Below are 13504 nucleotides of genomic sequence, written 5' to 3'. Positions count from 1 at the left end.
AAGAAAAGTTACAGTTCTATATATGTATTGTACAGTGAGCATAAGTTTGAAGAAAATCATTGAAAAAGTTTTCGAAAAAATACCTTTCTGTAAATCTGAATCTGTACGAATTTAGTCCAAACACTAATGGTTTCCCTCCTCCCAGCTAGCATTAAATCACTTGAAACTTCCTATGATTTCCCGTTTCTCCACCCCTCCAGGAATAAACTCAAAATCGAAAATGTGCACATCGATACTTTCTCTTAGTACAGTAAAATCAAAATCGAAAATATGCACATCGATAATACTTTCTCTTAGTAGAGTAAAAGAATGTAATGTAAAAGGAAAGCCTGCATTTTAAGGTGAGCTTTACATTAAGCTACCACATTAGAAGACGAAGCCAACTAGCAAACATACTTTACTACTGGTTCTTTTATTAACCATTGAATAATATCCAAGACCTAGACGGAGAATTGAACCCAGTACATCTTAGCTTTAGGTAATGAGTAAAATACAGAATATAAAATGCGCAAGAAACACAAGATTATCAAGTAAATAGCATAAATGATCACAGTTTGCTTTATTTACATAATAAAAGTGTAATATTTAATATCGGGTTCCAAATAGAGTTGTATTCTTCTAGCGAACTCTCATTTTCTCCTGAATTCTAGAAGTAGACAATGTTTGCCACCCATTCTTCAAAAGTGAACTTAGCTTCGTTCGTATTGTTGGGATCTTTGTTTTTAAAGTTATCTGAAAGAAGATTAGTAGAACATTAGACAACCCTCGAGATAATAATCTAGGCATCATTTTGAGTTGTTAACTGGTGTCAAAAATTTCGTTGTACTCTATATTAGTGCAATCTATAGCAAATTAATAATAATAATAGCAATATGAGTAATAGTAATAACTATAATAATAATAGGTAATAAGGGAATAGATTAGCTAAGCTGTTAAAGTACTGGACTCCCACGCGGAGGTCCCGGGTTCGAATCCAGCTGCTGACCTTTAGATTTTCTCTTCCTAGGAGCTACTTACAGCTCACTGTCCGGAGGCCGGCAGTGCACTGAAAAAAGCTCCGGGCGCCAATAACCTTAGATGTTGACGCGCCTTAAATAATTAAAAAAAAAAAAAAAAAATTGTTGAATTATTTACTCGTATTATTTGTGCTCTCAAATACTTCTGTCAGACAAATTGAAGATTCTAATTTTGTTTTAGCTTCACGATTCAAATTTAAGCAGTAACCAACTCAAATTTTGTCTTTTTCTATTTTAATGTATGTGCATGTGTATGTGATTACTCAGAATAAAGGGCATAATAGAGATCATACAGAAAAATAATTTTAATAGAGTTAGAATATAGTGCCTGCTTATTTGAAGATGCACATTTTATCATTATTATAACAAAAAATAATTAAGAATGAAATGGCGAGCCAGCATTAGGGTCTGTATGATATCTAATAAATTCTAAAAAATTAACATTCTATATCTCAATAACTACTATCACTAAAACATTACAATTTGTACCAGTTACAGAGCAAACTTTTCTCTTCAATTCAGTGAAGAATTCATTAAAATTTAAACAAATAGAATAGAGATATGGAAGTTTTAAATTATTCTCCACTTACTCAAGAGAGTCTCAAGTTTGACAGCGCACAAGAGGAAGTCGTCAAATCTAATTCTTCCATCGCTACTGGCATATCGATGACACAAAGCGTTAAGTACTTGATTATTGAGTTTGAAGCCAGCTGATTTTAACGCTTCGTTCAAGCTAAATGGCTCCAGATAACCTGTTTTAGTCTTGTCATATGATTCGAATACATTCTGTAAAATAAATTAATATTTAAATAATAATTAATATTATTGGGGCAAAGTTTATTTTTTGAATAAAAATGTGCTCAGGCCTGTGTTGCTAGATAGTATAATTTGATTTTGTAAGTCGTAACATTTATCCATTTTATCGTCACGTTTATTCGATCCTTGCCCGGTTTCAGCCATTCATCCAACACCAGAAGTAGATTTACCAGTTTGGTGTAGAGACTTCCAGAGTGTGGAAGGTTTACATTGTGGGCGTGGATGTTAGTGAAGATGTTAACAAGTAGTAAACCGTTTTGTAAAATTAATGGAATAAAATTAATGAAATCTAGTACTTGTTTAAGGGTTCAGCACATTTAGTGTGTGGGGAATGTTTTGGAATTGTTAAGGAGGAGTTAACCCCCTCTTCGAATACCGCTCTCGTAGTGAATTCACTTCCTCCCCACAAACTTGTGTTTGGATTCGGCTAGTTGCCTACCATGGCCGCCAAAACCAACTTCCACTCCTGACGATGCATGATGATCTATAGTTTCTCCAGCAGTTCTAAATTTCCTCTCATGCTCTCTCTTTCTAGGCATCCAAGTATCTCAGTAAAGTCCGAGTATCAAACTACGAGAAGAAGTACGCCACAATCAAACTGTGAGGAGAACATGATTAGCCGTCCAAATGAGATAATATAAGTTAAATACAATAATTATCAAATCAAAAAATTAAACCTTCCAATCTTGAATTATAATAAACAGACGTGTGAATTCCTCCAAGCCCAGTTTACATGAACGATCTGTATCCATCATGGCGATGAAGCTGCGACATATTTCCTTTGAAAAGCCACCAGTTGCTTCTACAAAATCGTGTATATAATTAGATAATATATTTCCCTGAAGTTTTCCAAATGCACAAAGAGAACTTCTGGAAAAGGGATGAGAATAGATACCCTTTAAAGTACCATTTCTCTCTAATCTACAGTCCTATGTCTTGTCTAATGTGAAAAAGCTATAAATGTGTTGGTAAAACTGAGTTTCAAGAAATTTCCACCACCGGAAGTACCTCTTTTCTTACTGAATTACGCACATCCTCGAAAATAGTTCCTAATCCTTTCTATACACGTAGATTTATACATATATTTAAAATCATATAAATAAAAAAAAATATATATCTTATTTTATTAAAACCAAAAATATAAATAAAATAGGATATGAAATTTTTACCAAAATCATACTTGGTAGAGAACAGGCTCATTGCTTTCCAGATAATGCCGGTTGCGGTAAGATCAAGATCTGTTATAAAATCAATGAACACAAGTTATTCAGTTTTGTTTAATTATAACAATTTATTATTAATAAAACATTTTGCAAAAAGTAATAATAGTTGGTTATCTACATTTATTGTTTTTAATAAATAAAAAGAAGGAAAATTAGTGTTTTGTGGCATAAAAGCTGAACAGCTGTAAATAGAAGGAGAATCAGATAAGAACTTTTAATTCTTAAAATTAAATGCTGTAAATATAACAATCAGGAGCTCAGCTGGACGTTTGTTAGTGAGTAGGAATTCAGAATTTTCAAAAAAGATTTCTCACCGGAATTATCTATTTTGTGGACAGAAAAGCAGTTTAAAACCAAAATGATTGATCTGAAGGTGCTTATAAAGAATCGCCTGTAGCTAGAACTATATATTTCAATTTGGTTCTACAAAGCGAATCAGGCTGTAATTTTTAAATATAAAGTTGTAGCTAATAAACTCCTCCCTCTATATAAATGTACTATTTTTAATTGTTCAGACTTACGGTGGCCTATTTCCTCGTCTAAGATCTCCTTAAGTTCTACCCAATCTATTTCCTTTCCATTGGCGAATTTCGCATTTGTCATCGTCGAAAATTTTATCTCTCTCTTTTTTACGATTTTTGGTTCTTCCACCTTTTGTTTGAAAAAGAGTGTCACTTAATCAAAACAACATCTTCTTGTAAACTATTTATACTAGATTCATTGTGAAAGTTGAATAGAAACGATTAACCTTATTAAATTAACATGACTGATTACAACCAAGCGCAGACTTAAGTTGGAAAACTGACTAAAGAAAATGAAGATGTGGGTGAAATAAAGGCGAAAAAGTAGACCCAGTTTCACCATGTTTCTTAAACATGACCCTGAACGAGCGATGAGGCAACTGAAAAAGCACCAGAATATTTTAAGATTTTTAATTTTAGAGGTGCAGTGGATATACATACACCAATTAGATTAGATTATCGGAGTTGAATGCCCCCACGGCACCGCAGCAAAAAGACGCTGATTTTGCCCTCTCCTTTGGATATAGTAGATGAAACCTCCCCTACTAAAGAGGTGGAGAACTTTCCCTACTTGTTATTTTTGCGCTACTATCTCCTTTGGGTTCAAAGATCCAAAAGTTTCATAGAGCATTCACTCGATTGCAATAGAACAGCTAGTGAGAGGCCGGTTTCTGTTCATCCTGACTCAATCTGCACAATGGTTCCGAGCTAATAAGCCCTTCTTTGTACACATGACTAAGCCCAAAGAGTACTGTGTAAATGTATTAGGGTGTAACAGTATACGTTGCGAATGTTAATATGGTTAGGCTGGGATACCCGCAGAGACTCCAAGACCCCTGAAGAAGTGGCTAGTCCACTACTCCCTAAAGCTGGAAACATAGTGGAGCGGCGCGCAAAGCGGCGATGATAGCGAAGAGCAAAGCGGCGAAAACAAACACTAGAAATAGATAGCGTTACTCTATCTTTGCTTTGCTCGCCACTATGCGCGGTCCCATATGTTTACTTGTGTTTGATTTCGCCGCTTTGCTCTCCGCTATCATCGCCGCTTTGCTCGCCGCTCCACTATGTTTCCAGCCTAAGGCGAACACCTACATCAATTTTAAGAACCAATTTTTGGACTCCGTGAACCTCCAAACGGATAATTCCTGTGAAATCTCAAAAACAAAAATCTGCAGGTTAGCAGGATCCTATATAACCTTCCCGATTAACAGGAGAGAGTTAATAGGAAATGAATAATATTTAATTAGAATATTTATAGTAGCCAACCGATAAGTATTCCTAAATGGTTCGATAGAATTATTCTTCCTGCGCATCATCTAAAAGAATACAATCTCGACTAGGAATATCGCCTACTGTGCTCACTTTCATTTCGAATTTTATAAAATCTACGTGAATATACTCATAAGTAATAAATATATAAAACTCACTCTGCTTTGGGCAGGTTTGGTTATTTCTAGTTCTTCACCGTATTCCCTGCAGGCATAATGTTTGGTATTAAAGGATGAAAATGAGATATTAAACTTAATAGAAACATCTAAATACTAAGAAAAGCTATAAAAATATATCTGAAGTACTGTGAAAATGATTTTGTTTCTTCTTTTTGACCCAGGGTAATGAATTGTTTGTTTCCAAATCCCTACACCCTCAAACTGTTCACTATCCTTTGAGAACTTTTCACTCCAAAAGAAATAATTTTCTTTCGGTAACCCAAAAAAGAAAAACCTTGCATTTTACAGTAATTTACGGTTTTATTAACTACATATTGTATGAAAATATAAACTATTCGGAGCTTGGTGGAAATTTGTGATTAGAATCTCGAGAATAGTAATGAGGGAGAGTCGTGTGAGTGTGTTCCAGGGGCACATTTCCTCCCAAAAAGTGAGATATTCATGTTTACTTCCTGTACCGTTACCAATTTATATATCTTTAACGTTAAGATTAGTTTTCCTCTTTTTTTTATGTTCATTTGAGCATTTTCTTAGAAAGTTAGCGCTCATGGCGGCCGCTCTCATATTCCCATAGCTCTGATAAATAAGAAATTAAAAAAAAATCACTTAAGAGATGGTAATGTTCAACTTCAAAGTGAACCTGCTACTTAAGCATCAGCAGTCTACACGCCAACCATAATTGTAAATAACAGCAGAGCAAGGAAAACTTTGTGAAACCAATGAATTCAAAGATTAGGCTCTAAACATATAACAAATCGACAGCCATCTACTTACTCCATGTTAACTTCCTCTTTAGTAAACACTCTTAACAGAAATTCTCCTTCTTCGTTAGGATAATATGTTGACGGCACAATACAGTATTCACCCGGTGATAATTGATACCGATCACTTATTTCTCGTGAATTGATAAAATTTAAAGGTTCTACTACGGAATGATTTTCGAAAAAGTTTCGATCAAGTGGTTTAGGTAAATTTTCCGGATCTTCGAGCTGTAACAGAAATATCTACTATGAACACAAGCACCACATTCTCAAGTTTCTTAAAAGTGTTGGGCGAAATTGATTCTTCAAATTATTTTAAATAATGCCCAGCTCTGGCTCCAACTATTTTCTTTAGATTCTGAACATTTGAGACATAATTAACTATTACCATTACCAGTGTAGTACAGTTTGTAAAACCGTGTATTACGATGACATGTAACCTTATAGAGAAGCCTGATACAACCTTCTCTACGAACCAAAGGTTTTATTCATTCAGAATTTAAACTTTAACACATTTAAAACACAATTTTGTTACATGACGCGAATGCAATGCTTTTCCTTACATCAATGAGAGAAAGAAAAATAAATTAAAAGAAAATTGTATTTACATAATATATATGAAAACCAATCTCAAGCTTAACAACGCCAATATTCTTTTGAGAACGTCTATGCTTCTGCATCAAAGCTATGAGCACTGTACATTTGTTTTCAGAGTCATTTTTGAGATTAGCAGCCAACTTGATTCTATATTGTGGATTACGCCAATGTGTTACTATAAATAAATTCTAGATTTTATATTATTGACAATAGAATGTATTTCTTTAAACAATAAATAAATATTTATTTACCCCAATACTTTATACATCCGCCGGCTGTACTTCCACGCACCCATTCACCTTCAAAGCAATACAACTTCCATAGTTTACTGTCGTCATCTTTATATATATCTGGGTTCAATGAATCTGGATGCAAATTACATATACGCAAACGATCGAAGTATTGCAGCAAGTCTGTATATGAGATCCAAAATTCACCATCATTTTTTTGCTGCATTTTAAGATCATCCTTCACTTTTTTTGAGATATTTTTCCATTCTGGCCACCTGTGGATAAAAGAAGGCAATTCTTCAAGAACAGAGCTAAGTTAAATTAGTACTTATGTATATAAATTAAAACAAGTAAAAAACGCAGAATTAGAAATAAATGTGTTAAATAAAGATAGACATGGAGAAAGGAGATTTCTTGAAGTTACAATAATAACAATAATAATTCACCAACCTTATGGTAATAATTAGTCTCTTAATATAAAACTTTCGGTATAAAACTAGTGTATATCCTTATTTTCTCTTCAGACATATTAGTTGAAAAACTTAATAATGAAATAAATTTATCAAGGTCTAAGATTGCAGAAAAATTGCAGTTTTTCTAGATATTTAGCTCGGTGTGATGATGAGCCCAAGCAGTTCATTAAGAACTGAAATCAGTCATATGGTGCGTGCAACTGGCAGAGAGGGCAAGTTAAATCTGCATCAAATTGATAGTACTGGTTATTAAAAGTTATGCAACACATTTTTTTGTAATAAAGACATAACTGTGCTATCAGTCAAAGGTTACTTATACATATGCTTGTTTACCTTAAGATGCGGCTCATCTAAATCATAGGTACTAGGATTGCGATAAGTGAGATAGATTGTATCAACTCTTCACAATGGCTTTAACATGACGACTTATTAGATTATTTCTAAGACTTACTAACATAGACATATTCTTCTTCAACTGTTTTAAGTTCTGTGATCACAATACATTGTTAAAACCAATACCAGAAAGATACTGTTTAAGCTCTCTAGCCCAATTAAATGGCATGCCTCTATTATCTATTAAATCTAATTGTTTCAAATAACACATTTTAGAGAGATTATAATCAGAGCCAGCCACAACCTTAACATTCTACTGAAAATTTATAATTGCATGCGCTCTGTTACACATTCCATTCTAATATAATGGTTAGGAGTACTTCTAGACAAATGTAGAATTTAGTAATAATTTAAAGAATCTCAATTGGCCCTTCTCAATTTTGTCTGAATATCTGCATGCCCAAACCTCTGCCAAATACAAGAAATCGCTTCATTCCCAGTTATCGCTTTTACATGATTTTAAAAGATTGAGTGGCAGCCATATTATTTTCCCAGAATGTACTCAGTGGCCTATACAAATTTAACAGATGAAGCAATTGGAACTCTTAAGTAAATAAACTTATTCTGATAGTCTATGGGCCCACTTAACTACTTTAGTGGTTTCTTTTCTGCAGATGTTCCAGATTGAGTAAAACCTTTGTTATTGCTTATTTATTATGTACTTTCAACAAGTATTCATCAAAGTACTCTTTTAATAGATTTAACTTTCTTTGAGCTTCAATCGAAGTAGGAGAGAACAATATTCTCTGCTAATATTAATATTTGTAGATTTCTATTTTTGTACAAAGGAATTCCCACGGAATTATTAAACACTTGGACAATATTTTGAGTAAACAGACAAAATAAAATTGGGCTCCTATTTTCTTCCTGCAAAATTCCTATAATATTTGTAAAGATTTTGGTGGGACAATTAAATATTGCAATCTCCCCCTGGTAATTGAAAGGGTTCAGAGGGTCTCCCGTCTTCTTCTTTATTAACCTCATTCTAATACATGACCAAGATTTTGGGATAGTTTCTGAATTTCAAATTTTATTAAATTAAATAAAGACACAAGGAAATTGAGCCAGTTTAAACATTCATTTGGTATTAATTCTAGACCGTCTGCTTTATTTGTTTTACTTTTATTGATCCATTTTTAAACTTCCTCCAGCTTTATTTCCCAATCAAACCAAAGATCGAAAGGCCAATGAAATATCTTTCATCAATATTTGTCTTTTTTGGAAGAAGTTTAGAATAATAAGTTTCCCATTCTCGAGGAGAAATTTTATTTGACTTGTTGATGGTTTTACATTAAAACCTCTATGTACCATTCAGATCTGTACCCCTCTTGGAGAATCTGGTCGTTACTAGTTAAGTAGTAAATATACTGGACAATCCAGCGAAAAAGTGGACTCGGAAAGTCTGAAATCTCTCCATGACATATCTGGACTCTTTTACCTGTTTGATACAAAAGAATCGAGGATTCTTAATGGTTCCACTCGGCCCAGTAATCAATTATTCCGATGGACTTCTCTCAATCTGTGGTCCTTGGATCTTCTAGATTGTATTGGTTTTTTAGCCACATATTCAGTGGCCTTACTGCTCAAGGCAAAGTGATACATTTTCATATAGTAATACCAGCAACCCGCAGTGTATCTCAACTCTAACCAGGTCGAGTGTTCATGCTGACTTACCTTTTATGCTTTTATTTACACACTTTAGATTAAAAAAAAAAACACGTTCAAAGTGGATGGGTCCAGACTGTAACATGAAAATAGGAATCTATTTCTCATATCCTGTCTCATGCTGTTAAAATGGCAGCTTTACGATACGAGATCTCCCGTCCAGAAAACTAGAATTCACTTAGCAAACTTGAGGAGCTGAAATTACATACAATATCAGGTGGAAATGCCCTGGATCTTGGTTCTGGATAGGTTTATTCTGAATGGGCTTCTTTTGGTCAGTCCTAATCTCGCCTATTTTGATTACGCCAAACCTTTTTTGGATGCTCAGCGCACTCCACGATCTTTGAATGTTAATAAACAAAAGCTACTTACTTATCACTCCAAGCTCCATTCCATTCAACTTGTCCCCAAGTATTGCGTAACCTTATCAATGGAAACCGGCCAGAAAGCTTGGGTGTGTCAACTTCCACATACTGAACTTTGGTAACACTGTACGAATGATCGGTAACTAATCCTTGCGGTGTACGTTTTGGGATCCCTCTGTTAGCCTGTTGGGCAACATTCTACAATTGAGTGAAGTGTAGGTACATCGATAATCGATGGCAAATGAACATGAATACTATGTAATTAGAATATTGAAAATAGGATTAAGTCTGCAGTGGTTAATAATGTCTTCGATTTTATCCTCGTAGCAAGTCCATATTTCTTGTATTCCCGCTATTACAAAATTCTTACTGAAAGAGGCACAGCACAAGGTCTCACGACTTGTATTTTGTGTCCACAATACTGATAAATGCGATGTTCGAAACAGTTCGTTCGGGGATATTTTACTTACATAATATTGAAAATTCCCTTCAGTAAAGTTTTATAAAACCTTTCGATTGCTATGGTTACCAAGCTTGTTCCCTTTGTTTATTCTAATAACCTGCTTCCCAGTGGCACCTATGTCGCTACTCTTTGTACACCAAGAATTACTTCGATGTCCTTCTAATATTTTTTTAAGTTAAGGCAATGATAGCCATAAAACAATCTGAAACAATCTACTGTCGTTTCAAAGAACTGTATGCTGTGTACTTCTATCAGGAAATTTAAATAGCTAAATCTTCTTTCCAATGAGACATTTCCCAATATCTGACATCTTTGCTTTATGACGACGGTACAGCACACACCTTTGGAGGAGTTTATCAATGCAATTATTTAGTTACAAGTACCCACATTTAGCTAAGACCCAATTATGTAATTGTAGGAAAGAATAATAGCAATTACCGGTGTTGCACAAGTCATTAGTGATGATCTTTCGAATGCTTTCAACATAATTTTAAACAAATTATCTGGCACCTTAAGTTTCAAACTAAAGATTTCACAAATACCGCCGGTAAAATCTTCCAACGATTCCACATCATCACCGGTATCAAGTGCTTCATATGAGCCATGGATCCTGTGATTTGTTTAAAAATAATAATAACAATAATAAACAAAAAATTATCGCTAAAAATTAAATTCTTACAGTAATTTATCTTCAATTTAAAATTCTATATTACTTGGCATAAGCTTTGTGAAGTAGAGCACTCCAGAATTCGTCTTTATCTGATGAATGTAAATAAACAAGTTTATTTTGAGACGTTGGAAGTCTATCGTCAATAACAACGTCCACCCAACGACCATATCGCCAAAATCTTCAAATTAGTATTTCATGTAAATAAATAAAGTATTTACTCATAGAAATATTTGGGTAATCAATTAAATAAGTACAGGATGTTATTAAGTATTTAAATATTTTTAGAAATGATATATGTAGATATCAAAGACAGTCTAAATTTTAAAATTAACTGGAACAATTTAAACAACATATACGCCAGCTTACTACAAAATACTTAATAACATCTTTTGACAGTTGGCAACAATGACCTCCTCACAACCAAACACACAAAACCCATGACACTCAGTCGCTCAGTTCATGAGCAGACAAAGCAGAAGACACGACAAACTTTAATGATGTAAAATATTCCATTGTCAATTAGGTAAATCATTGTGTAAATTAAATTAGTATTAGTAATCTTCAAAAAAAGAAATTAAAATTCTTGGATTTCATCAAATATTCTCAATAAAAATAAAAAATGTTACAACCACAGTGCCTAATCCAATACTCTAGTAAGGGAAAATGAAATAAAAAGATACTAACCTAAAATGGAATATCCCAGCGTAATCCTTTTTAAAGGACTGACCTTCTGGTACAATTAGTTCGAATATATGTTGGTTTAAAGGCAAAACAGCCATTGTTGCTCCTAGCCAACAATCACCTGCAGAATTGAAAAATTTTATTCAAATGTGCAGTAATGTTCCTCTATTGCAATATGAAAGTTATTAACGGCGCATCCGTCTCAGATAAAATAACTTTGCTTCTCCGTGATTTATGAGATGTATATTTAGTTTACCAAATACGTACCTAATTCTCCTTGCAGTACATCAAACCTTGAAGCACCACTGACGAAGAATTTCGGATTTATACATATTTCCTAGGAAAAACAATTGATTATTAAATAATTTTCCACCAAATTTTGAAGAGAAGAAAAACTGAAGCATTCTGAAGGAATAAAAATAACTATTTTCACTTTACTATCGTTAGAGAAACTATTGTAAATATTTGAAACTATATGAATTTCTGTTACTAGAAGTATGGGAAATTAAGAAACAACCACAAACAAATACTGACACCTGGACGTTTCCACCTATACGACGGGTGAGATTTTTTAGTGTAAAATAAGGAAGAATTGTCGGCAGGAAATAGAGGGTCCTCGAATAATGAACCCTTACATAAGATCTGTGCTTTCAGTGCGTTGTAATCTTGAACTATAGATGGCCTTGGTTTTACATCTGACCCTTTTTCACCAAACTGAAACAGAAAGCATATTTAATTTTTAATGTGAACATGACATTATTTTAAAGTGAAACTGTTTTCAAAGCACAAAATACATTTTAAAGTGTTAATTCCCGTACTTCAAATGGTTTTCAGTTTTTAAAATTTATAAACTCCAATTAGGGGATTCAATCACAGTTCTAACACAGGTATCCATCGCAGATAGAATCTGATGACAAATTATGTATTGCTAAAGCCAAAACTGTTCAATTCTTATAAAAAGGTTGCGAATGTATACATTTTCTTTGCTTGTACAAAAAAATACATAGCTAGCGAGGAATTTACAAAAACCTACTATAGAATGCGCTGATGGTAGGATTACATCCTGATGTTGGAACACATGTTCTATAGTTTAGTCTGCACTAAGAGTTTATATGAGGCCTTCTTCAAAGTTCGTATACGATTTCAGTTTCGTGGGCGCTTCTCTTTAATCGCAGTCACATTAGCAAACAATGTGATTTAAATTCCAAACAACTTCGTTCGTGCGTAGGTTGCGCGTTTGTAAAGAATTAAAAATTAAATGGAAAATATTTATAGTACATCACGATATTATTCCTTAAATTCATCCAGATTACTTTCCTTTCTTCAAATGTGCGTTGAAAAAGTTGGATTAGATATTTACGCTTCCCCTTAACAATACAGCCTCTTCGTTAGAAACAGGGATGTAAAACCTTAATTTTTTTACGGGCTGCAACCCCAGCAGTTTCATGCCGCCACAGCTAACTGAATCACAATTGATTAATATATCCATAACAAGGACTTACATTGTAAATAAGTAATTTTCCTTTGTTGTACGGCATAGGGCTCGGCGATGTTGTTAGATGCGAGAAATGGAGGTAAACAGTTTCATGGAGGTCCTCTTTAGTTCATTCTTTCACCACCTCCAGGTGTCTCTTATAAATACAACAAATATAATAACAGCATAAATTCTATTAATTTTGGTATATCTGCAGTGTCTTAGAACATTATTTTAATATTTAGTAACAAATAATTTTTAATAGAATGAGGTACATATGAAATTTACACGCACAAAAACACATGTTGTTTTAGTTAGTTTATTTTCATTATTTTATTTTTTTTTGGAGTCTTGTGTAGTCATGTGTGTAAACAAATGTTTTTTTATTAAAAAAAGGTTTGTTACTTTTTTTGGGGAGTCAGAGCAAAAAAGTGCAGACTATTTGGTTAGTTTTGCAATGGTTTTCGATTTTCACGAACCGAGTTTTACTCACACGAGCGTGAAGTTCTTCATATAGTAGATAGAATATGGCGATCCTCGCACACCTAAAATACAAAATGGCGGCTATCCTTCTCCACCCTCCCCTACCACTACCTTACACCCACCCCTTCTTATTGACCAATCATTGAATTCGACAAGGGTTTAAACCTTAAACATTTCAATAGTCTACCGGTGTAGTAAAAGTGTTTCCTTATAGTGTTTGCAAGT

At 33.7% G+C, this 13504-nt stretch overlaps 1 protein-coding gene across 6 annotated transcripts; it reads right to left on the bottom strand.

Moving 5' to 3' along the window:
- Positions 1-531: 531 nt before the first annotated feature.
- LOC141459641 (calpain-A-like) lies at positions 532-13361 on the bottom strand. 6 transcript variants are annotated; one of them, XM_074138943.1, is made up of 16 exons: positions 12825-13356; positions 11857-12036; positions 11590-11659; positions 11326-11443; positions 10685-10819; positions 10410-10581; positions 9516-9691; positions 6634-6887; positions 6394-6557; positions 5799-6013; positions 5004-5049; positions 3577-3706; positions 3002-3070; positions 2510-2634; positions 1607-1802; positions 532-732 (listed from the first exon to the last, which is right to left on the bottom strand). In XM_074138943.1, exons 1-16 carry the CDS (start codon positions 12858-12860, stop codon positions 647-649), a joined length of 2172 nt encoding a protein of 723 aa, XP_073995044.1. In that variant the 5' UTR covers positions 12861-13356; the 3' UTR covers positions 532-646. The 6 variants fall into 6 exon arrangements, 3 of the variants coding, with proteins under 3 accessions (XP_073995044.1, XP_073995047.1, XP_073995045.1); XR_012461555.1 differs by lacking the exon at positions 532-732 and adding an exon at positions 2272-2430 and having other exon boundaries at positions 1662-1802; positions 12825-13360; XR_012461556.1 differs by lacking the exon at positions 532-732 and having other exon boundaries at positions 1664-1802; positions 3013-3070; positions 12825-13360.
- Between the last annotated feature and the right edge of the window lie 143 nt (positions 13362-13504).

This window comes from Rhodnius prolixus, unplaced genomic scaffold (assembly GCF_049639745.1).
Source record: "Rhodnius prolixus isolate KJV_2025 unplaced genomic scaffold, Rpr scaffold_17, whole genome shotgun sequence".
Lineage (NCBI taxonomy): Eukaryota > Metazoa > Arthropoda > Insecta > Hemiptera > Reduviidae > Rhodnius > Rhodnius prolixus.
This window is presented reverse-complemented; position numbering and strand designations above follow the sequence as displayed.

Coding starts and splice junctions, on each gene's coding strand:
- LOC141459641 (XM_074138943.1), bottom strand. CDS start 12,860: ATGCCGTACAACAAAGGAAAATTACTTATTTACAAT. Junction 6,558..6,633: donor CGGATGTATAAAGTATTGGG/GTAAATAAATAT, acceptor ATTTATTTATAG/TAACACATTGGCGTAATCCA. Junction 6,014..6,393: donor TTGGTTTTCATATATATTAT/GTAAATACAATT, acceptor TTTCTGTTACAG/CTCGAAGATCCGGAAAATTT.